Raw genomic sequence first — 23859 nt, forward strand, 5'->3', positions numbered from 1 at the left:
GCCATATTCTCGGAGCGATTATACTGTTGAACAGAGGATTGTGTGTAGCAGGTCAGTGATTCCTGAGACAACCCATGAAGTTGCTCGGAAGAAGGAGACGTGTCTTCCTGCAGTTCTCAGTTTGTAAAACTTGCGTGCCAATGAATGTCTAATAGTATGGTGATTCTGAAAGTAGGGAATTACAATTCACAAGGAACAATGTTCACAGCAGGGGTGAACGGAGTCAGAAGAGGTTACTTACTGACTTCTGTGGCGGTCACTGTGATGTTGTGCCACATGTCCGTCTCCCGGTCCAGCGGTTTGGCCAGTGTGATCTTCCCGTCCTCCACGTTGATGTTAAACTGCCTCTCCAGGTCTGTGTGCCGATCGATGAAGTACCTGCAAAGACAGCCGTTCATCAGAAATTTGAGCCAAAACTCTCTGCAGTCCTTTGGTTGCTGTGGAAAACTGAGCCATATCCATCAACAAAAACCTGTGGATGAATGCGCATCAAAAACAGTAGGAAATCAATAATTATCTGAGGAATAATTACAGGCTTCACATGAGCAGCAGGGGGCATTAAAGCTTAATAAGGTCCGAGAAGCCCTCCCCCCGATCACAGCGACGCCTCCCTCCTGCAAAAAAGACCATTAGTACATGTTATGTCAGGGTAAGAGATGGGGTGTTGTTAACCCTGTTCGGTATCTGTCAACACTCAATGGCTCCCACAGGCTTTGCATTAATGAGTTAGGACAGCATTGTGCCACACATGAGCTCTAACAACACAGGGGGGCGGGAGGGGATAATGGATGTAATGGAGATGAACCAAACATAAGCCTGTTATGTGTGACCTTGTCTGATCATATGCAAAATGATTTTGTTTTCTTTGGAACCACGAGCCGCTTTTAGCTCCTTGTCAATACAGCATAACACTTTTAAAATCATTGTTACAAAAACTTTTCTTTTCCTGATTCTGTTTCTCTGTGACCCTGCCTGCCTGTGACACACTGACTTTTCTGAGACTTAAAAATACAGTGGCAAGACATAAAAAAAAAAAAAAAAACTCTAGCAGCGGGTATGAAATTGGAATGCACATAAAAGAGAATTTTCCGATGCCACTTGAAGCTGTGAAATCGCTCTTTCATGTTGCAACGCGCAGAGCGCCAATTCTTGGGACGAGCCCACACAAAACCGGCTAAAAAAGAATCTGTCATTATGGGTCATCTTTGGTTTAACACGTTTCAATTGCCATTATGTGTGACTGTCATAAACATCGTACTCACCCAAAACACAAGGCCGCAGTGATTCACGTGAGCTATTTACACCATGTACCGCACACGTGTTTCCATACCTCCAGGACAAACTGTCCCTGTTCCTTTCTCTCTCTCTGTCGCACTCTCACATCTTCCCTCACAATCTCTTCCCCCTCTTCAACAGTCAGAAAGTTTTCTTTTTTCTTTTCCATCCAGCTGGGTCTCAAGCTCTTCCTAAATCCAATCCCCCTATCCAATTCTTTGCAGACCCCCTTCCCCACATAGACATCCCTCAACCACCAGGCGCCCCGCTCACCCTGTCTCCCTTCCTTCCTAACCCTGGGTCTTGTACCATCTCGCAGTGGAACCGCTCATCCCTATCAGTCCAGACCTGTTGGCAGGAACCCTGCTGTTTATATGAGAGAGAGAGACAGAAGAGAGAGGGAGGACAGAAGGGATACAGAAGGAGAAATAGAAATAGAAAAAGCCCAAGACAAAGTCACAACAACAACAATTTATATGAAGGGGGATGCTGCTTATACAAGAATGGTAGGAAAATAAAATAAATAAACCACTGGCCCAGATTCCAATTGTTGGGGAGATGTACCGAGCCGTGACATTTCCATTTTTGAGATGAAATGGTGTAAAATCCTCTAGACGCCGGGCTGGGAGAGGTCCATGAGGACCCCCAACCCCCCTCTCTCTTTCTCTCTTGCCCTGCAGACGCAGAGCACTTTCAAGACAGGCAGACAGCAGCAAGCCACCTGGGAGCAGCCTCTCTCCTGCAGACTGAGTGGATCCCAGTCAAACTCTGACAGCCTCACGTGGAAGCAGGGAGACAGACCCTGAAATGTTCTGCCACCTGTCACTCAAACTGACAACGTGATGTGAAAAGAATTAAAAGCAAATAAAAAATGATAGCCGGCGTTATATACGCGTGCAGTTTTCCTAAGCGTGGTGTGAGGACGTGTGCAAATGCGTGCACGTGAGTGAGTGTGTGTGTGTGTGTGTGTGTGTGTGTGTGTCGCCTTGTTTCAGCTTTGCTCTACTCTTCACAGGCCTTTAAACGGCATTGGGCTGACCTCAGTCTAACAGTTAAACCTCACGTAGAGGCTGTTTGTGCCAAATACTTTAAAGCAGTGAAGCATTTTTACAACTGACGCAGCAGACATCCAGATACATTCAACCTCAACATAAAGCAAATATAATACGCTAATCAAAATGCATCAGTGTGGCAGAAGCTGTTCTGTGCATAAAAATGATAACTGTAAGCTGTAATCAGTGAGATCATTATTCTTTTTCTCCACTCATTTATGGTCCTCTGGTGCATTGATGTGGCGTCTCAGCACTGCATCACATGTCAATCACACAGTATGGCCAGGACATCTTCTCTGTTAGAGTTTCCGTGGGTGGCAATCTTTTTGTCTCTGTAGCCATGTTGTCTATCATTGCTCATGCTAACTACCAGTGATTTTTCTTTTCCATCACATAATGTGTGCTGCACATTTTCTCCAGCAAGTGTAAAAGCTTTCATCAACTAAATGTACAATAATAGTTTGCTTTTGTAACCGCTATCAGCCAGTCAGTAAAAGTTACTAGAAACACACACTTCTACTATGATGAAATTTGAGTCTTTGATCTCAAATTTAATGGTCAAATTAAGAGCAAAAATATTAAATTACTTTTTATTTTGACTGATCTTGAAATCTCAGTGGGGGCGCATAATGAGCCAAGCTGGGAACACATAATCAGAAAATCTGCCACCATCTAACCTTGGTCGTGTTGCTGTAGTATCAGAGTGACACAGTGCAAGCTGACGATGACGAAATCTGACAGAAAAACACTGAATTAACCAAGAAATCCTTTGTGACCGCCTACGGATTGATGTCAGTAAAATACATGAAAGAAATGGAATGAAATTTAGAAAATGCTTCCAAGTTGCATTTTAGGAAATGTGGGTTCCAGTGTTTTTGACTGATCTTGACCAAAACTAGGAATTAAAAATCACGATTTCTTAATCTTTCATTTTTACCATTCTTTTGTCGCTGTAGTAACCGTTTTGTGAGCTGCTGAGCACAGAAGCTTTACCAATGCAGGATTTTTGAGGCCAATATCGATATGTGTGACAATTCCCTTTAAGGGTCCAGTCTGTAAGATTTAGTGGCATCTAGTGGTGTAGTTGCAGATTGAAACTCCCTCGACTCCTCCAAGTGCGAAGGAGAAATTACAGTGGCCATGAAATGTGCCAAAAACACAAACTGCCCCATCTAGAGCCAGTGTTTGGTTGGAAACATGGAGGCCTCCATGTAAGGCGACCCATGGCATATGTGGATTAAAACTGCTCATTCTAAAGTGACAAAAACAATTCTTATTTGCAGGTGATTATACATGAAATAAAAACATACCTATGAATATCATATTCCATTTCTGATAGATCCTCATAAATGTTACACACTGGACCTTTGGAACAGTAATTTTGGAATGGAATTTAGATTGAATGTTTGTGGGGTTTTTTGGGGTTTTTTTTGTCAAAAATTAGAAAAAAGTTCCACCTTAAATTTGGCAGTTTAAGAATTGTGACCATCTGAGCGATTAAAGCATAGCTTATTACAGTTGAAAATAAATACGTAATGATGCCACTGCATTTGAATGAACTCCAGAGTATTTATGCAATGTCTGCACTCCCTGTTACTGTCTCCCTAGTCTCGTAATAATATACAGTATATGTCAAAAGTAAATGATAGAAACGTAGAGGTTAAGCAGCCAAGGAAAGGTTTCTGCGGATGTGTGTTTGTGCTTTTTCACACCTGTGTGCACAGTAGGTGCTCTGCTGTGTGACTGTGTGAGAGTGCATCTGAGTGACTGAGTGCCTGTACAAGTTGGAGGAAGAAGAGGTGAAAAGATCAAGAACAAATGCCTTTTTTTCCCCTTTTTTCCCCACAGAGAACAAAATGCCTCTGTGACATTCCTGCTTGTTATTAGGTCAGTAATTCCACTGGGAGGATCACAGATGTAGAACTAATTTTTGCCGTCCTCTGAATGCTGACCAGTTGTGTTTTAACACTGCATTTTATATTCAGGTTGGATCCCAGGCCCTTTTACCAGCAAGGTGATTTTCCTGAAGAGTCCAAAGCAAATCATAAATTATAAAATATAAAAACAAAGAATCAGTATGCAGTATAGGCCTTAAATTTCCATTCATTTCCAAACCGTCTCCTTTCCATGACTGCTTGTATTACCATATGCAGCATGTCAGCTGTCAGGTGTACTAAAGCAACATAAAGAAGCTCGCAGAAAGAAACAGGCTTTACAGAATTTCATTATGTTCCTGTAATTTCCCTCAGCAATAAAAGAAAAAAGGAGAATGAAGATGTTAACCAAACATGTTTCAGTATCAATATTCTGGAATATAATACAGCCACAGCTATTCTGTGAAATCCAGCAGTTCGTGACATACAGCAATAGTGACTGCCAGATGTCACATTGCTTTTTATTTGTGATCAGTCAGGTAGAAAACGACAGAGCACAGGCTCCAGAGAGCAGCAATACTGAGGGAGTATTTCATGGAGTGCACCTGAAATGTTGTTGGTTGGATGCATTAAGTACAGCTAAGGGGTTGTTTGTCTCCTGAGTGCAGAGGACATGGCAGCCCACCAGAGCACTCGCCCCAAGTGGTTTAGACTCAGACTGGTTCAGTCTGGTCCGGCTGGAGGGGGGGGATGAGACGGGGAGCGATTCCAATCAAAGGGGTCGACTAGAGAGCTCGTTCAGATGGTGGTCAGGAGAAAGTCCACACTAATGCTGCTATTACTGCTGCCACTCCTCCGCTATGGATCCACCTTCACTAACAACAGCTTTCTTTTTTAAGGGAGCTCCTTCTCTTACCAATTTTTGAAACAGAAAAGAAGGGACAGACGGAAGGGAGGAGGATAGTTGTAGGCTGTTAAGTATAATTTAGGGTGTAATTTAAGTGTAAAGATCAGCAAGCTGCATGTGTTACAACTGACACATTCATTGTTGTTTTATCAAGAACACTTTGTTTCTCACCCGTTTTCTGGACAATATATACAAAAGGATAATGGTTAACAATGGCTAAATATATTTTAAATCAGTTTCACAGTCCCCCAAAAATATATTAGCCTGGCTTGTGTCTTTTTCCTTCACAGTTATTTGTTACTTCACCTGAAGTCCAAAATACTTTCTGCACTTAGAGCTACAACGATTGGTTAGATTGGTAGTTGGTTGATGGATTAGTCGATTGCCATAAAAATAACCAGCACCTATTTTGATATTTGATTAATCATCAAGGTCATTCTCTGGTTCCAGTTTCTCCAGAGTGAGGATTTACTGCTTCTCTCTCTTTTATATCATTATAAACTGAATATCTTTTGGTATTGGACTGTTGGTCAGACAAAACATTTGAACATTTGAAGACATAGGAAATTGTCACAAGTTTTTTTTTTTACATTTTTCTGATGTTTTATAGAACAGATGATTAATTGGTCAATCTGAAAAAACAATTGTTAACTGCAGCCTTTTATGCAGTGCAAACAAAGTAACTTTTAAAGTCTAATTATCTGGCTTCGTTTCTAGACAGGTTTTTGTCCAGATTTTCCATTATTTAGAACATACTTCTGATCTTGTATGAGGCATTATTGAGGCTATAGCCTTCTGTCAGCCAGTATATCTGGAAGGATTAAAATCGGCCACACTATAATCATTTTATCAGCCCAAAACTCAGAGTTGCAAGCTAATACAAACCCTGGCTAGAAGTAAAATCAAATGGTCAACGGTGAGGGTGATGCATCATATCAAGCCCTCCATGACAATGGTTTGTTTCATCTCATCCCCCACAAAGAAAACACGTGACATCTGTGATAGATCATGCTCATCTTGAAGATTTGCAGGGGGGATAAAAATTTACATTTGGATTACAAAGAAAATCACATGTTGAGGGAGAGCAATTTGTTGTGACCAAATGCAAACTGGCAAGAAAATGTGTGGTTGTGTCTTTCATCTCTGAGTACATATTTTCACCCGCAGATCAGTGGCTTTACAGGAGTTGGCAGATGATTAATGAAGCATTCTATTAGCCACATACTACCTCTTCTTCTTTCTCATGGAGAATAAAAAGTTTGAGAATGGGCTTTATTTAAAAAACAGCTCTTGAGAACACTTTCAAAAAGGCTCTATTTTCATTTATTTATTATGGCAGTGACAGTCACACAAAACCCTCGAGCAACAATCCATTCTGAAAATAACAACTTCTCCAAAAAATTGTAAGATTGGTGATTAAAAGCATAATGAACACTGTGAGTGGAAGTGAATGACCCCAGGACAAATAAAAAAGAATGAAATAGACCGCAAAAAAGACAAATGACCTGGTGCATAAAGACGGCAGCCAGTTCGCCCTGCATAATGCTCAAAACATTTAACAAGTGCCAAGACAGGATGTTGATATCCGGACAGTTTCAAATGTGTGAAGAGATCATGTCAGCAGGGTGCTCTCATTTGCATGCACACTCATTCATTATTTAGTCAATTTTTTCTTTCAATAATGATGCACCGAAGGAGGGGATAACAAGAAACTATGAAAATATAACTTAATATTAATTATACGGCACATAATTCAGAAGAAAATGCTATATTTAATGATATACTGGACTTTTATCCACTTAAAAAACCCACACATTTGATAAATCACTCTCTCTCTAACACACGTATAAAACACAGAGTTGCTCAAGAAACACAGGCGCACCATGACACGAAATAAGAACAGAGAGAGGCAAAAGATGCCATTATACATGAAATATACTTCTCTTTTTACCAGGGGAGTGACATCGTCCAACCTCAGGGCTCAATTCCTCCTGGCAATCTCATCACTAAACATGAGGATGCCACCAGAAAATGAAGGAAAAAAAGAAAAAAGTAAAATGAACTGGCCCTGCTCTATAGCCTCAGCCAATCTATGAAACCCAGCCTGCTCTCTGCTCGCCATGCAATTACACACAACCTGTTGAGTGTTGTCCCGGGAATGCGGTCAGCAAGTCACTAGAGAATTAATGAAATGCCAAGATGGAGGGAGAGAAATTGCCTGTATAACCTATCCTCAAGGTGCCCTTGTGGTATTTCCAAGAATAAGTCACACAAGAGGAGAATATAGCAGAGCTGGTCACACAGTGAAAGAGAAAGTTGTGCCGCCTTCAACTCATAATCTACTTTTTTTTTTTTTTGTACATCTGTGGAAATGAGAGCAATCATTGAATCGCTTCCTCACTGCCAACGACACTACCAGAGTCTCCAAAGGTCACAGGCATGGAGAGATTTAATTGCATGCCTCAGTGTCACCCCTTTTTTATTAAAACAACTCATTATAGCCTGAAAAGGCTCATTTGTTAACCTATTCTCTGCATCACTTCTATAAGTCACACTAAAGAGCCTTTTCTCTTTTAAGTTTTGTAACTGTATTGCACTTGCCAGTCGATAGCAAATGGTTAAGTGGTAAACTTTCAGTGTTTTTCAGTAGCTCCCTCTTAATGGCATCCGCTCTCTTACCTGACAAAGCTCCCAGTAGAGTCTGGATCCCTGGCGGTGACCGTCCCTATGACCGTGTTGATGGGGGCATTCTCGTTCACTTCCAGTAAGTACATAGGTTTGGAGAAAACGGGAGGTTCATCGGAATCTTCAACCACAATCTTCACCGTAGCTGTGTCCTTGAAGGGCCCGCCACTGCTGGGCTCTGAGCGGATGTTGGTGGCTTCGACTTTCAGGGTGTAGGCTCTCTTGCTCTCATAGTCTAAAGGCTGTAAGGGGAGACAAAGACAGAAGTGGTCAAGGACTGCTTCATTGTCCAACAGAGCTTTCCTTTACCTGTCCAAATCACACATGTACATTCTGTTGGTTGAAAGTATGTTTATTCAAGTACTGCACCAAACGGTACTACAACAAGATTTTAATTGGAAATGAAACTGTCTCAATTTAAAGACGCCTCTATATGACCTTCATAAGCAAATAGGACCATCAGTGAGAAGATTGGCTATTTCTACATACAGTAGTTATTCTTAATGCCTGCCATCGGGTTGAATTCAGTTGGATTCCCCTTGAACTCAATGTGGTGAAAAACACACAAAATTAAAGCCCCTTGTTGCTGCTTTAAGTACAAGTTAAGGGTCTTACTTTAATATTTTGGTGTTTTGCTACTTTATACTGGACTCTGTGAAGCCCAGTTCAGACCAAAGATTCACGAGACAAAAACTTTTTAGAACATTTTCAGACCCTCATCAATTTGTTTCAGTTGCAATTTGTTCAGTTTCAGAGTTAAATTAACCATCTGGTTTTACAGTGTACAGAATTGTGAACTTAAAAATAATGTAATATTTGCAATATTGAGTGGTAGTATGCAAAAAGACACAGTGCTGCTGCCCCATCCCTCCATGGATCTGCCAGGGACCTGAGCTGAGTGAGCAGCCATACTGTAAAATCTTGCCATAATAATCATTTAAAAAAAACTGTAATCACAAAAATTACACACACAGGGGCCTTTAATCTGAGGAGACAGTGTTTGGGAGTGACTGAGATAATGTCCATGGTATCTGTCTGGGGCAGCAAACAGAATTTATTTGATCATCATTTTGATTTAAATCTATTTAACTGTATTTTCAGAGTTGCACAACCTGAACATGTTTTCCAACCTTTATCAGCATGAAATAACACAAATCTCCCTGCTAATGCTCTCAGTGACAGCAGATTATTAGGGCTTTCATACTGCTATCACAACCAGATCACATAGAATAAATGAGAACAGGTGCTTATTCAAGACTATCAACAAAAAGTGTAATTTTCCAAAGAGAAATAAAAAACATTTTGTACAGGACACATCATTATGTGACTGACATATCTGTTTAATCACCATTTTCAATGGCTATACGGTATTTCCTTTACAGATGGCTCGTCATTAATATTTAAAAGAGAGAGGAGAGTCACAATTTTACTCTCTTGGCATCTCCGAGGACGTCCCAGACTGTCACAATTTCATTCTGAATCACCTCTGGTCGCTCTCATACTACTAGAATAATGGGATCAAGCTACTTCCACGCTCCATAACCAGGATTTATAGGGAAATCAAAACTGGGCCTTGCCGCTTGAGGGGATAGGAGCAGGCTTGGGGAGAGAGGAGGACTAAGAAGAGGGATATGAACAAAACGAGAAATGTATTCAGTTAAAGAAAGAGGGAGAGAGGGAGTGTGAGGAAATGTCCCTGAGGTCAGACGGGGCCAGTGCTGAGAGCTTTGTGGGCAGAAAGGGGCAGGTGGGTGTAGGGGGGTCTCAGGGTCCAGCTGTGAGACAGTAGCAGCAGCCGGGGGGGACGTGGGAGGCGACCCAGTGCTTTGACTTCCACACTCCTACACTCTTGGCATCAGGGCACTAGACAGACCAAAGCCCCTGAAGCCTCTCCAAGCCCCACTCCTCCATGGAGAAGCTATTTGGAACACTTTCATTATTAACCTCCCCTTCTTCTCCTCCTCCCCCTCCTCCTCACTCCTGACACCCCCCCTCCATGCCATCCTTTCCTCTCTCCTCTCTCTCTCTTTCTCTGATCCTGCCGTCTGTGCTGACAGTACATGGTGTGGCTGGACCTCAAGCCAATGGATTACACTTAAATTCAGACAGTAATGGAGAGTAAAAGCCTGTATGTGATTGTGGCTGGATAGTCAAAATGATTATATGGAAAGGGGGAGAGGGGAAAGGACTAAGTTTTAATATGAGTTATAATTTGAAAGTCATTTACTGGCACAAACATTGGTTTAACTGGCACCAGCAGTGACGGAGCTAACTGGTATTTTACTTTAATGATTTTTTTAAAGTATGTAATTTGAAATATTATTTTCACACAACTGTAATTTGAAACTGGTGACTATCTGAATATTGTAATTCTAGCCATTTCATTGATTTATTGACATGCACTAGGGATGATTAATCAAATATTAAGCTACTATGAAATAAATATTGTACGTGTAGTCTCCTATTACAATACAGCTATCATCATAATGAAATATTTGTTTGGTGCTATTTTCTTGTTTACATACAAATTACATTTGGTTGTTTTTAAAAGACTAATGTAAGCGGAGATTATTTTTATGAGCGTGCTTCTGCAAGTAATCTGACATCCACAATTATATGTGTTTAATATTTTCAGGGCTATACGTCTTTATATATTTAATAGGCTATGCATTGCTGTCAGAGAATATGCAATATGTTGCTGTGGAAAGAAAGCTTTGATTAAGGAAGAAAATGCATGTGGTATTGTTTGGTATAAGATTAATCGATCCTTACAGTCACCACTGATCGATTAGCAAAGTACTTACAATTTGCAACCCTAATATGAACCAACAGTGGGCATGGCATACTGGAAATTGTGCAAAATTCCAGTATGATATATGATCTAAAAAAACTTATGTAGAGAGACAATGTTTTGCAGCAGTAGAATAAGTTGTAAAAACAACACTGAAATACTATCATTAAGTCTTTATAGCAAATGTGTTAGCAAACAGTTGTTGGATACTCCATACTGAGGGTACATTCAGAGCTACATGCTAAATATCTGTGGGTTGTTCACAAAGAGCGACACATACTAATTTGATAGCTGTTAATAGTACATAATACATAAGAGTACTTATATTTTCTGTGAGCTGCATTTGACCTGTACATAAGTAATATAGCACATATATTGTAGTACTGTATTTGAAAATCATGCAGGAAAATTGCTTTGCTTCTCCCTTAATAAAATATTTCAGTATTATTCTCACTTGACAGCACGTAGAAGCAAGTCATTATATTTGTTTCCAGTGGGGAGAGGGGGGCTCTCACTGTTGCTGGCATATTTAATTACACCAAATCCACTTATATGGCTGAAGTAAAACATAGTGGTAAACAGCTTCTCTGATTACCCTAGTTAAGTTTGATTAATTATTATCAATATCAATTACAAAATAAAAAAACCCAACATCTATGCAAGCTGCTTTTTTAAATACCCTACCCATGGAATCAGAAAACAAGTCATATTTTTATCTGTTCAAATTATTAATTCAATAAACGCACATAGTGCTTTGACTGAGTAATCCAGGGAGAGCCTCTTTGATTTTTATTAGTATGCATGGTGGTACTGTTGTACAGCTACAGTTGATTATTAAGAGATTCATGAGTGCAAGAGGAAAACAGTGGAGCTGTTTGCCAGACCTTTTGGAGTCAAGGTTGCATAGCCAGTTTACATTCTTACACTTTCCTACTAAACAATATAGCGTAGCGGAATGAGGCTACATTTCTAAACGAGGGACAGCAGACCAACACTCCGCAACAAAGAGACATTCTCCTTTCTCCAGTGTTAACACCCCTTCACCATCGTGTCCCACTCCACAACCCCACTGTGTCATTTTTCATTTCTCTCGAGCGTTAGCATCAAATCAGTATGTACACACAGGCCATTTAGAGACTTCAAAGTTCAGCGTTGGCTGCAGGGGTGAAAGCTCAGCATCCCACTAACGTCCCTCGACAGGCCTGGGGGCTGGCAGATAAAAAGCTTAAAACCCAAACAGCAAAGAATCTCTCCCCTGGTTTGTGCCTCTCCAGCCTCAGTTAGATCAATGTGTTTTAACCTTGCCGCAAAGGATCTTTAATAATTTGAATTCCACGTTCATAGACCCGTACAGCTGTTGACAGGGACAGGGTGAGTTGGGGAAAGAGTAACACTGAGTCACTCTTTTCTCCTGTCACCCATGGATAACACTGGTGTGGATACAGAACAGAAGAGCTGAAGCATAACAATGGCTTCTTTTAACATCTCTCAACTTGAGACACTGCCATCTGGAGGGATGCAAAAACAGTAAGCGTGCAAATGTCTTGTTCCCAACACATTATCATCTCCCTTGCTTTAGCGATGTAGGCAACCAACTCAGGGCCACAGAGAGCAAGCTGGGCAGACACGGGAAGAACGAAGCTCTCCGCGGGACACGGAAGTGGAGGTTGCCTAAAAGACTAACACAATTGACATTTGCTTTGTCAACAGTTAGAGATTTTATGACTTTGTGTGGAGTTTGTTCTCCAGCACTGATGTTTTCTTTTGTGGCAGTGAATTGTAGTCCCGGCAGATTGTCTTAGCTCTTATACATTCCACCTCCCACGCAGTTCATTGTTCACACTTTGACAAAGTCACACCACATGTCCTTGGGGTAATGTCATTTTACATCACAACACAATGGTGCTCTACATTTGAGTGATGTATAGCTTTTCTCTACAGACACTGAACCAACCATGACTCAAGACTTAAGAACGCCCATCCATCAGTCATGTGTATGCAAACATCCCCTACCAAGCAGAGCCTTTACAGACTTAGAATATGGAATACATGCATATATAAATAGCACATGCTTTGGTATCTTTGATACTATGTGTTCACATCTCAGTTTGATTTTCCGCAGATGTCCTTGAGATACGGCTGCGTCTAAACATGCTTGCAGGTTCACAGTGTTATTAAAATGCACTCTGGTTTTCAAGGGAAAATTTCACACACTTCCATATGGAGCAAAATATGGGATCGGGTGCTCTAAATGTCTAAAGGCAACCAATGATATCCAGGCTCACACCTCTACAGCTTTTATCCTGGAGGAAACATTCATACTGCATTTGTACTGCATATCTAGAAATGTATTACATTGTGTGAAAACCACTGAGATTCTGGGATGCTATAAGCAACAAAAAACATGTCTTAGCCTCTGCTATACTTATACCAAATTAGCAGATGAATGCAATGCTATTGATTCGAATGCTTGCTTCACCAACATCACATTGTACCATTACATGCTAATGTGTTTGCCTCAAGGTTAGAGATTGAAGTTTTGTGACGAGAATGTCTCGCTTTCCTCAGGACCACACACCTGGGAATATCTTGATGAACAGCTTTAATGAGAATTGTCTTTTCTTCTCCGAACAACTACTGCTAATGTTCCCTTGAGCAAGGCAATTAACCCGCAACTGATTCTCTGAAGTTACTTTTTGGGGCCAGCGGTGGAAGACTGCAGTTCTCACATGTGGATGTGTATATTGCAGAGAACAACAGACAACTTTAGGTTCAGTCCATCCGCTCTTACGGTGACTGTAATGTGGGTATCAGCAAAACTGAATTTAACCAAAGTTAGAATGAGGGCTGAGCCAATTTACAATATGTAACAATTTGCCTTTAGCGAAGACAGATACAGCTAAATGGGCAAGACTGTAATGTGAAAATAAGATTATCTCGTCCAAAAAAAGCAGTATTTCAGACCTCTCTTTCTCCGATCCTTCCACAGCTTTTTCTTTTGTACTTGCTTGGATGTCCACACACATTGAGTCCAGCTAGATAACTCACACCTCAAGCAACAACCATGTTAAAGTGATATCATGAATTCATTACATGTTTCCATAGATTTTTTAAATGGTAGAAAGATACATTTAAGCAATTTATACCAAATAGCAAATGCTTCTTTAGCCTCCAAGATACTCGGGGGCAGACTCCAGTGTCTTAATATTTAATGTTATACTTTTGAGCGAAGCCTTCCTTCAAAAGGCACAGAATTTCACTAGAAGTACAGATGAGGCAGACGATGGTGCCTTTTTGTTAACACACCGGTTACACTTTTGGGGGTTTTGTATAGTTAGTTTATGTTTTAGAGAAAGCTGTAGCAGCTTGACTTAGGGCTGTTTCTAGGGTCAGTGGAGATCGAGGGGCTTCGACCTGAAATCTTTGAATGAATCCAGGGTAATGCATTGGTTGGTAAATATTCCAATATAAATAATCGCTGTCTCAATCGTTTGCCTTTTTGGCACTTGTTGTTTGTGGTCCATGTGGTGAGAGTCAGGCAGTTTGCAGATTGGACTCAGACAGAAAACTGTAGTCCACGGTGACTTCAACACTTCAGGGCCATCATTGTCATCATTACCAGGGACAAGGCGGCAACATTCACCTTTCTGAGACATTTTAAAGTCCAGGACTTGCTTTGGCATTATAATTAGTCTCTGTTTTCATGTAGACACAATGCGCATGCACATAAAATGTGCTGTGAAATTCACTGCTATGAAGTCACCAATTTGAGTGCTTCATTTAGTGGCCTGACCGTCAGGGCAAGAGCTAGTGATCAGTGTGTAAAACACATACTTTCTGTTCAGGTGCTGAGTGCAAATAATAGATACAATCTGTTTCACAAGGACTCGCAACACTGCAGAATGCTCCCTTTCAAAAAGAGGTCTTCTATACTGTGTTGCGAGTCCTTGTGAAACAGGGCTTAAAAACTGGCCACTGGAAACTCTCCTGGCAGGTGATCCCAAAACCAGTGACAATGGGCTGAACAAAAAGACTGCACAGAGGAGAGGAGGAAATCTGTTATCTGTTTTGTCTGCACTTTGTGTGAACCAAAAAATAACGTGAAAAACAGTAAAGATGTTGGAGATTTGGCTTGATGTAGCTGCTGTAGCTAGCTAATTGCCTTTCTGGGTTCACCTTGTAGCTTCTGCACCTTGAGAAAGACTGTATTATTGCATTCCATGGCACTAATGTGACTAATACAGTCAGTCAGTGACTTAGAGCGACATAAAGAGCATGAAGAGTTGACTTGCCAGCAAATTTCTAGGTCTTACCTTTTTCAGTCGAAGGATCCCTTCTTGTGTCTGCGAGTCTGTAATTATCTCAAACATGTTTTGGTCATCTCCCTCCACAATGCTATATGTTGACTTGGAATTCTCGCCGATGTCTCTGTCGTTCGCTTTCACCTTGCCACCCATTTTCCCTACAGGCAGGTCTTCAGGGATCACAAACTCGTACAAACCTGGGGAGGAACAGACATAGCTCTTAGGTTTCTAGGAATGTTGATCAAATTAAAGAAAATTATGGAGGCATATTACAGTACTGCATCATCATTAGACATAACAGCAGTTAGAGGAATTAGTTTCGGAGGTGCCTGTTTGATGAAATTTACAAAATAACATTTATTTTTCCCAATTATGACCAATCAGACAAATACTCATTTAGAGCAGCAGTAATTTGTTTCTTCTCCTAATTTGATTTGGGATGCTTAATGTCGTAAAGTTCCTTACTTTTAGAGAACTTTGGTGGATTGTCGTTGACGTCTGTTAGCGTGACGGTGACTGTCGTAGTTCCAGACAAGCCCCCCATGTGACCTCCCATGTCCTTAGCCTGAATGACCACCAGATACTCCTCTCTCATCTCTCGATCCATCCCATGGAGAGCAACTTTTATGGTCGCTGGAGGTGGAAGCAGTTCATAACACATTAATGCAATTATAAACATGACTGATATACTCTGCACATCATTTTAATGACGCTGATGCGAGCATGCACAGGCAAGCACAAGCGAGGCAAACTGTAACCTTCACGCCCACCTTACTCCCCGTGCATTTTAGACCATGACTTTACAAAACAAGGGCTCCATACTGAGCAGAGGTAAAGAATTCTATGGAGGTTTATTCTCTGCACAGTCTGTGCGAGCACGGCAAGGTGGTCATGACTGAGCCAGTCCCAGCACTGAAAATCAGCTGTGTTTGTTTTCAAATGTGTTGTTCCGCCGTCTGCAGTCATTTGTATTCTGATTGAGTGTGAATTATGCTGTCTGTCTTGTATAATCTTGAATATTGTATGCAGAATGGACCTTATTGACTCTGCCACGGCGCTGAATATAAAAAGGGCTCAGCATCGGTATATACAGATAATCCACTCAGGAAACAGAGGCCCGCAGGATCATCAAATGAATATAAAACCCCTCATAAAAGCCAGGCTTTGGCATGACACCCTGCCTTGGTCCTGAGCTGCCTCAGACAATGAGAATATGCTTGGCTATGATGAAAAATGTGGGAGGGGTTAGGATGTTGTCTGTGCCTGCAATTTCTATTCTTGAGATAGATTTTCCTCAGAGATGGAGCACAATTTCAGGGTCAGTTTTGCCTTTGGAGGTCACACACAACACTGATGATCTAAACAACTAGAGGATGTGAAGAAGAGGAGTCGGATATTTTAAACAAAATAGCTACCTAACCTCATTAGCAGGACTCCACTGGAAGAGAAACAATAACCTTGTTGTTCAGATAATTAAATAAATAGGTATCTTGTCAAATGCAACAAGCCTTTCTTTTTTTACTCTTTTGTCTCTGGGTTTGGGACATTTTTTATTCCACCTCAAGCATTACATGATGCTTATACCATCGTTCGCTGTAAACGCTGTAAAAAATTATTTACATTTTCACTGAAAAATCGTACATTTGGTGGCCGTAGGATCAGTCTGATTTTGAATAGCTGGTCACAATTAGTGCCAAAGATTCCTGCCAGACCCAAGACCACACATTTTCTTTCATATATGTCTCAACATTGCATTATATAGGTTTTTCTCTCCACCAAGTGTGATGTCTTTGTTTGACCCTTGTTTTTTTGTTGAGATTGGCTTTAGTTCCTCGTTGTTTGGGGTCCCACAGGCCCCACTACTATATGTGTAAAAATAACAGTAATAGGAGGGGTAGTGCTGTGTAAAGAGTACTGTCAACACCAATCACAGGACAGTAGAAGAACATCAAATGAAGCTGAGCGCAAGTCTGTATTCGTCCTCCATTCACAATCCTCTCTCCTATTTTCACCCTTCCTCTTAATCAGCTGACAATAGATGTTTACTTGTTTTAGTTAAACCAATTAGACTTTGCCACAGTCTCCTCCAGCCAATCATGAACTCCACTTCATAATATCCTGAGTCCAGTCCTCATCAAGTCCAGATCTTTAGCCATTCTCTTCATCCCATCACCACCATTGCCAGTGTCTAGACTCTGACAGAGGGGTTTCCTGTTCTAATCACACCTTCACAACCCCTTCAAATATGATAACTTTACGATGGGTTCTGATCGCCAAAGACCTTTGCATCTTTATTGAGAACATGTCGATTAAATGTATTATAATATAATATTGTTAATTAAAAAAAAAAAAGTTTTTCCTGATTGAGCCTTATTTTACCAGATTTTACAGCTGAGGTCTCTGACATTTGAACTAATGCAATATTTTCTGCAGTAAATTGACAGTGCCAAAACAAAAGTCACACATTTAGGAAAAGCCATTTAATATCAACATTACAAAACAATCTGAAGTGTTTTACTTTTTGCTGTTACAGGCCGATGGTGTTTTATATTTCCAGAGCATGTTCAATTACAAGATGCTCAATTTGTATACACAAGTTCTCTTTGAATGTTGCATTCATAAATAGTTGCTGGGGCCAGTGGCATAACGTTGTGAATGCAGTATTAGATAAGGGCTCCCACAACACATTGACCTATTTTATTTCCAAAAAAATGAATAATGAAAATTCTCATGTTCTCTCACTTAAAGAGTTGTTTCATAGGGCTATGGAGTGCACAAGGATAGTTCAGTATATCGTATCTTTATTTTAATCATAATATGATTGACCACTGACAGGTGGAGTGAATAACACTGGTTATCTGGTTATCACGGCACCTGTCAGTGGGTGGGATATATCAGGCAGCAAGTGAACATTTTGTCCTCAAGCTGATGTGTTAGAAGCAGGAAGAATAACATAACATCACCACCAGGGTGCCCAGGTGGTCATAATGTTATGGCAGATCGGTGTATATAGATAATATATCCATTTCTCTCCACAAATCACAGACAAGACATAGACAGACAATGCAGAGGCCAAGTGATCAGTCCATTTCACATGCAGTAAATCAAGACAGCCTTGAGGTGCTCTTATAGAGAAAAAATAAAACTGGTCATAGAAGATGTTTTTTAAAGACTCTTAAGTTGAATTTAATTAGTAATAATAATTAATATTAAATGCCTTTATTTAGTCAGGCACATTGGAAATAGTTCTCTGGTTTAAAGATGGGTAAAACAAAACAAGTATTAACTGAAACACTGCATATGTGATGTAGTGTATTGTCTCACTTGTCCTTGGGACACATGGGACACACAAGAAGATGTCTGAAGGACAGAGTGAGTGACCATAAATATGTCATCAAGACAATAAATCGGCATGCCGTTAAAATAACTTTCCTCCTTTTTATTCAAATGGCTGCTCTGCTTATAGAAATAATCAAACTTTTAGCGGTGTGAACTTGGTGGGCATGTCGCTGGTGTAAGCAGTCTGATTTTAAGCTCTGACTGGCATCAACAAGGTAGGCCTACCTTTTCTCTAGTCACGCAAACAAATGAATCCATAAATAAAAAAAGAGCAACACAAACAAGTCGCTCGTACTCCCTCTTCCACGCGCACACACACAAACATACTTCAGTCATCCTGCTAGAAGCAACACTCTCATCTCTGTTGATCATCGTTAATTATTCAAATTAATTCCTAATCACTGAAAAGGGAGGATAGACAAACACTCATTTCCATAGATATTTGCCTCAACTTTTTTTTTTCACCGACCATTAACCAAGTGATGAATTGGGGCATGATGTTTATTTATTTATTGAATGCTTTTCATTGCCAATGTGGCGTTGTAAGTGTCAAACGCATTCTAATGGTTGTTTTCCCCTTACCTTTTATTTTTCATTAACATTCATTAAAACATCTGGCTCACTTGAATGAGCCATCTGCATGTGCTCGGCAATCACACAAAGCATGAATGCTAATCCTTAAATTGTCCGTTCAGTGCTATAGCCATGTTCCGGCTGCAGAGGCCTGGAGACTCTATAGCGGCGCGGACGAACCCAATTTCTACGCGTCGAACTAAGCGCTCGCCCTAATTATGTACATAAATTTGGAGACTCCCTTTCTTGAAGCTTGTTTATTGTGTGCTGTTTTCCAAATTGTGAGCAGTCGATTTCCATCTCATTTCTTATTAATGTAATTTCACCATTATTTAATCATATTGCTTACAGACACATGTTAAAAAGTCAGCTGAAAAAGCAATTAAAGATCCAATCTGGAATCTGTTTTGAGATAACTTTATGCATGATGACGCTGCTGAAGACTTTGCCTTGTGAAAGGAAGAAGTAATTATTGTCATTATTTTGAATTCATATCGCAGTGATGTTCCACAGCAGCATATGATTACTGGCCCATTTAGCATTGGGGACGACCAATCAGCTGATGAAAACACGCAACTCGCGATGCCCAGCTCTGCTTATGTGAATTTTTGTAGTTTTAATAATGAATTTCATGCAGACCATTTTTGAGGCGTGACAATGTATCACGGAGGATCAATTGACCCGGCTAAACCAGGAGAAAGACAGTAGAGAAACCATTGCATTTATCTCGATGCATCCCACTGATAGAGGCATACGATTGTCTTCACCCACTCACGTGTGCAGCCTTTACCTCTTGTTCTGAAAAGCTACCTGTGTATTCTATTCGGTTTGAGTGTAAGGGCCAGGGTGATATTATTCTGAAGATTGCAATCACCTGTGAGTAATATTGTGTGTGTGTATATATAATAACTTTCCATTTGTGATATCATTAACTGAAGCCTGACAAAGATCTGTGTGAGATCAAAATGTCACCTTATTAAATGTACAGGGAGTCACTGACACAACGTGCATTTTATTTGTTTCACTCAGCATAACAGCTGTGTGGGTCCTTCTCTTCTTATGTAACACATTTTATTTCTTAGTTATTTCATGTTTCAATTAAAGCTACACACTTCTAGTTATAGGTTTTGTGCCCCCAGTGATGCACATTTTTGCCCCAGCATACTGTTCATGTTTTCAGACATAAGTGTGCGTGAGTGTGCAGCTGTAGAAAGAGTGGGAGTGAGCCTGGGAGTCTGAGTTAACAGCAGCCTCATGCAGCGATAATCCACCAGCATTTCAAAAAACAGATGGGCTGAGTTACCTGCAGTCCTGTTGTTGTTACACAACTTTTTGAGCAATAACCAACATTGTCAGCTCCCTTTTAGCGTGCATTTGCTAATACTGTCCCTTACGGGGCTTGCTGGAAAGAGGTGGTTACATAATAATGTGGACATTTTACAAAGCGGTGAACAACATAGTCGTTAACATCGTTGCCATGCAGTGTTCTGATAAGTGGGCTTTTTTTTTGTACTTTTGGAAAGATTTATTCATTTTTAGCCTAATGCACAGCAACAGAGTGAGATTACCTCATGTGGGCCAGCAGGTGGGGAAGCTGTTGCATCTCCACCTGCTGGCACCTGCACACCCTGTAGCACCTGTCGGCAATGCATGTGTACATTAAAAAGCCACCCTCTCACTCACTGCTGTTCCCTTCGTCTTTCCTTTTCATTTGAATCTACAGTACACAGAGCTCTGCTGCTAAACCTCAGCCAACATTATAAATGCATTTAAACAGATGTAATACTAGAGATATTGTTGAAATATTCATGAATTATAATTATTGTCCGAAGAGCATTGCTTGATACATGCTGTCCTATGAAAACCTTGCATCTCTGAAATGTTAACTTTTCTTGAGCTGAGAGTTTTAGATTTGTGACAACACACGTTTAAAGGTGTAGTAAGCCACTTGGAGAAAGCCAGCTGATTTCTGAGTTTCATTACCAGGTCATCAAATACCGCCCAAAGGAATGAGACTCAACAATCAACTATCTTATTGATCTGTGATTGGCCAAAGTTTCCTGTCATGGGCTAGATTTTCTAAAGCCTGAAACCAGGGCCAAGAGGAGGTGCAGAAGTCTAGTTATAATTATAATATGCTGAGAGGTTATTATGGATTTTTTGCCCAATGACACAAAAAATAAACTGCCTATCATAGCTTTAAGGAACTCCAGCAGGTTTTCAAATAGTTTATTCTGTTTAAGAAGTAGAAGACATTTCTTAACCCAACCTTGGGGCATAGGACACCTTAGACTTTCAGATTATCTGAAAATATCATAACTCAAAATCTGGAGATATAACATGATTTTAACTGGAAAGCTGCAACATTAATACAGTAAAATGATAACACATCTTATGAGTGATAAGATTTGCTGTTATGGGCAGTTAAGCCACCAAACGGAGGGAAGAAAACAGCTCACACCACCTATTGTGATGTTGGTCTGTTGCTAAAGTTCAACTTGCACTGACTGGAAACTTGCTTGACATAAAAGAGCATGTTTCAATATTTTTGTACAGGAGTCAAGTTGAGCACAGAGACTATTTAGAAAGCCTTGCTGCCTTCAGGTGTTGGTCAGCCTCTATCAACATTTGTAATACTACTACTGCTATAACTACTGTGTTATGGTTGTACAAGTATAATATATTGTTCGAGCGACTGTGAACATATTTCATATAAGCATTACCTATACATTTCCACTGCATACTGCTTGCTTTAAAGTGGATACAGTCTCACCATTCAGTTGTTTGTTTGGGGTCTGATATAGTCCGTGGTCCTGAAATCTTAAAACAGCCCTCACAGTTGAGTTTGCATCATCACAGTGCAATAAGTAAGGCCCTCCACAGAGGTGTCCTCCTAAAAGTCAGTTGGACGTACTTACCTAGAGATAAGCCACAACTTGACCTGGAGTGACTTTGTAAGCTCATTTATCTAAGTTGAAGCAGGTAATGGAAAAGGACGGATGTTTAAACACTAAAAGGTTCTGGCCTGATGTGCCTGGCGCTGTCTGGAAGAAAAAGACCATTGAAATAATCCTCAGATGTAATCGCTGTCTCACTGTAAAGCCTGTTTCTTCCTTTTTTGTCCCATTATGGGCGTGGCGTTCATTCATTACATTTTGTAATACATTATGCTCTCCATTGGTTAGAAGCAGACAAAAGATTTGCACACTGTATTAATAGCTCCCATTAAATTTAATGAAGCAATGTTTCGATCTCACAGAGATCTTCGTCAGGCTTTGTCAGGCAAACAATGAATAACAGCACAAAGAGCTTTGCCTGCTCCACAGAGGTGTCCTTTTTTAAAAGTCATAGTCATCACGCTTGACCTCTGTATTATTGTGTGTAGTATTTAGCATGCTGTTTATAGTCGAATATGTCAGCTGGTTATAGTAAGCAACTCAGAATGGCGTCAATTCGATGTGTCAAACCTGATATGAAACTTTGTCTTCAGGTCACACTCATACCTCATTTCCAACACCAACAAGCACATAACTGCACTTACCTGAGTTGGGGTCTATGGAGAAATATGGTTGTCCCTCCAGTATGCTGTAGACTAGTTTTGCGCTGTTCCCGTACACTGGATCATCAGCATCTGTAGCTGTTACCCGGGTAACTGGGGTACCTGTGGGGCAGAAACACAGAGCTATGAACTATAACTCTATAGGCAATCATCTCTACATAGCTGTGAACTGAAATTTAGAAGTGCTGAGCCAATCAGGATGAGACTATTCAACCCTCTGTGGGGTTGATTTGTTCAAAAATCCAGTCCTGTCTGTATCAGACATGCTTGATATCTGCAACAAATTGTCAATTGTGTTGCTCTGAAATATCATTTTTTATCTGTATATTTTTTAACTTGTAAGTAAGGAACAGTATAAAAAAGTAAGCCCTCCCTTTTCAAATGAACCTCCCCTTGATATCCCCTAATATCTCAAAATAATATACCATTGTTGGATTTGTAAAAGTCAATAAATAATAAAACGCTTAAGATGCATTGATGCAAAGCATTTAAAATAATACTTTTTGTTAAAGTTGATATGCAAATTGAACTCGCACAGTGTCCACCAAATGTCACACTAAAAAGCATGGCAAACATAGAATAGCTATCTCAACACTGCTTTCTATTCTTGAACCAAAAGCAGCTAATTGAACAGTTATTACCACTGTCAGTGGGTAAATTAACTGGGCAAAGGCGGCAGCTCTGTGAAATACAAATGCGGAAATAAAAATCGGGTGTGAGACAAATTTCAAAGACCCTTCCTTGCTTTTTTAGCGCACTACCCTTCCTTCAGCAGACATGCAATCCTGCCCCATGTTTGACCCCATCTAACCCCTAATCATTTTTGTACAGTCCCTAAAGACAATGAAATAATAAAGTGTTTGAGCCATTTTTTTTTGTCTGAACTAAAAACAACATGCTATTTAAACAAGCATGTGTTCCCACAAACACACTGCATCTTGTATTTTGTCACCCTGTGCCCCTTAATCCGTTTCCCAATCGCATGTGTACAGATCTGGCGTCAAAGTGTCAATTACTAGCGGCACATGTGACATGACTTCAGATGAAATACGGTATAATGGGTGTTTGGCCTAACTGAGCAAACCAGTCTTGTCACTGCTGATTAGTCATTTAGCCTCTTATAATTCTAGCTTCTGCTGGGCATGTTAGCTAGTGTTTAAATCCACATGACAGTGATGGATGTGTCACATACTTATTGTAACACAGCAGGGAAAGGAACTGTGTTGCTGTACTGATGTCCAAATTATATGTTTACATGCTTTTCACAACTATTGATCCACAAGAACTGCAGACCTCTAATATACCCACCGAAACCGTTGAAGGTTGTAAGATATCTGATTGTCTTTAAACATTATCAATGTAAGCAAACGTCAAGGCTGACGCACAAAGAAAACTGAGAAGAGAGTTTAGCTATGTTCATGTAACTATTGGCACTTGTATTCTTGAAATGCTAATTGGATACCATTCCTGTAACACTTGAGCAATTAGCCATTACCTTCA

General features: G+C 40.3%; 1 protein-coding gene across 2 annotated transcripts in view; it reads right to left on the reverse strand.

Moving 5' to 3' along the window:
* cdh8 (cadherin 8) overlaps positions 1–23859 on the reverse strand; it is a 92214-nt gene that overhangs the window by 10067 nt on the left and 58288 nt on the right. For both annotated transcript variants that reach the window (XM_051380121.1, XM_051380120.1), the window contains exons 4-8: positions 22342–22461; positions 15354–15521; positions 14898–15085; positions 7788–8035; positions 242–378 (exon numbers count right to left, since the gene is read on the reverse strand). In XM_051380121.1, the coding sequence (XP_051236081.1) occupies positions 242–378; positions 7788–8035; positions 14898–15085; positions 15354–15521; positions 22342–22461 (861 nt within the window). The remainder of the gene's footprint in view (positions 1–241; positions 379–7787; positions 8036–14897; positions 15086–15353; positions 15522–22341; positions 22462–23859) is intronic.

The sequence above is a fragment of the Dicentrarchus labrax genome, unplaced genomic scaffold, assembly GCF_905237075.1.
Source record: "Dicentrarchus labrax unplaced genomic scaffold, dlabrax2021, whole genome shotgun sequence".
Classification (NCBI taxonomy): Eukaryota; Metazoa; Chordata; class Actinopteri; family Moronidae; genus Dicentrarchus; species Dicentrarchus labrax.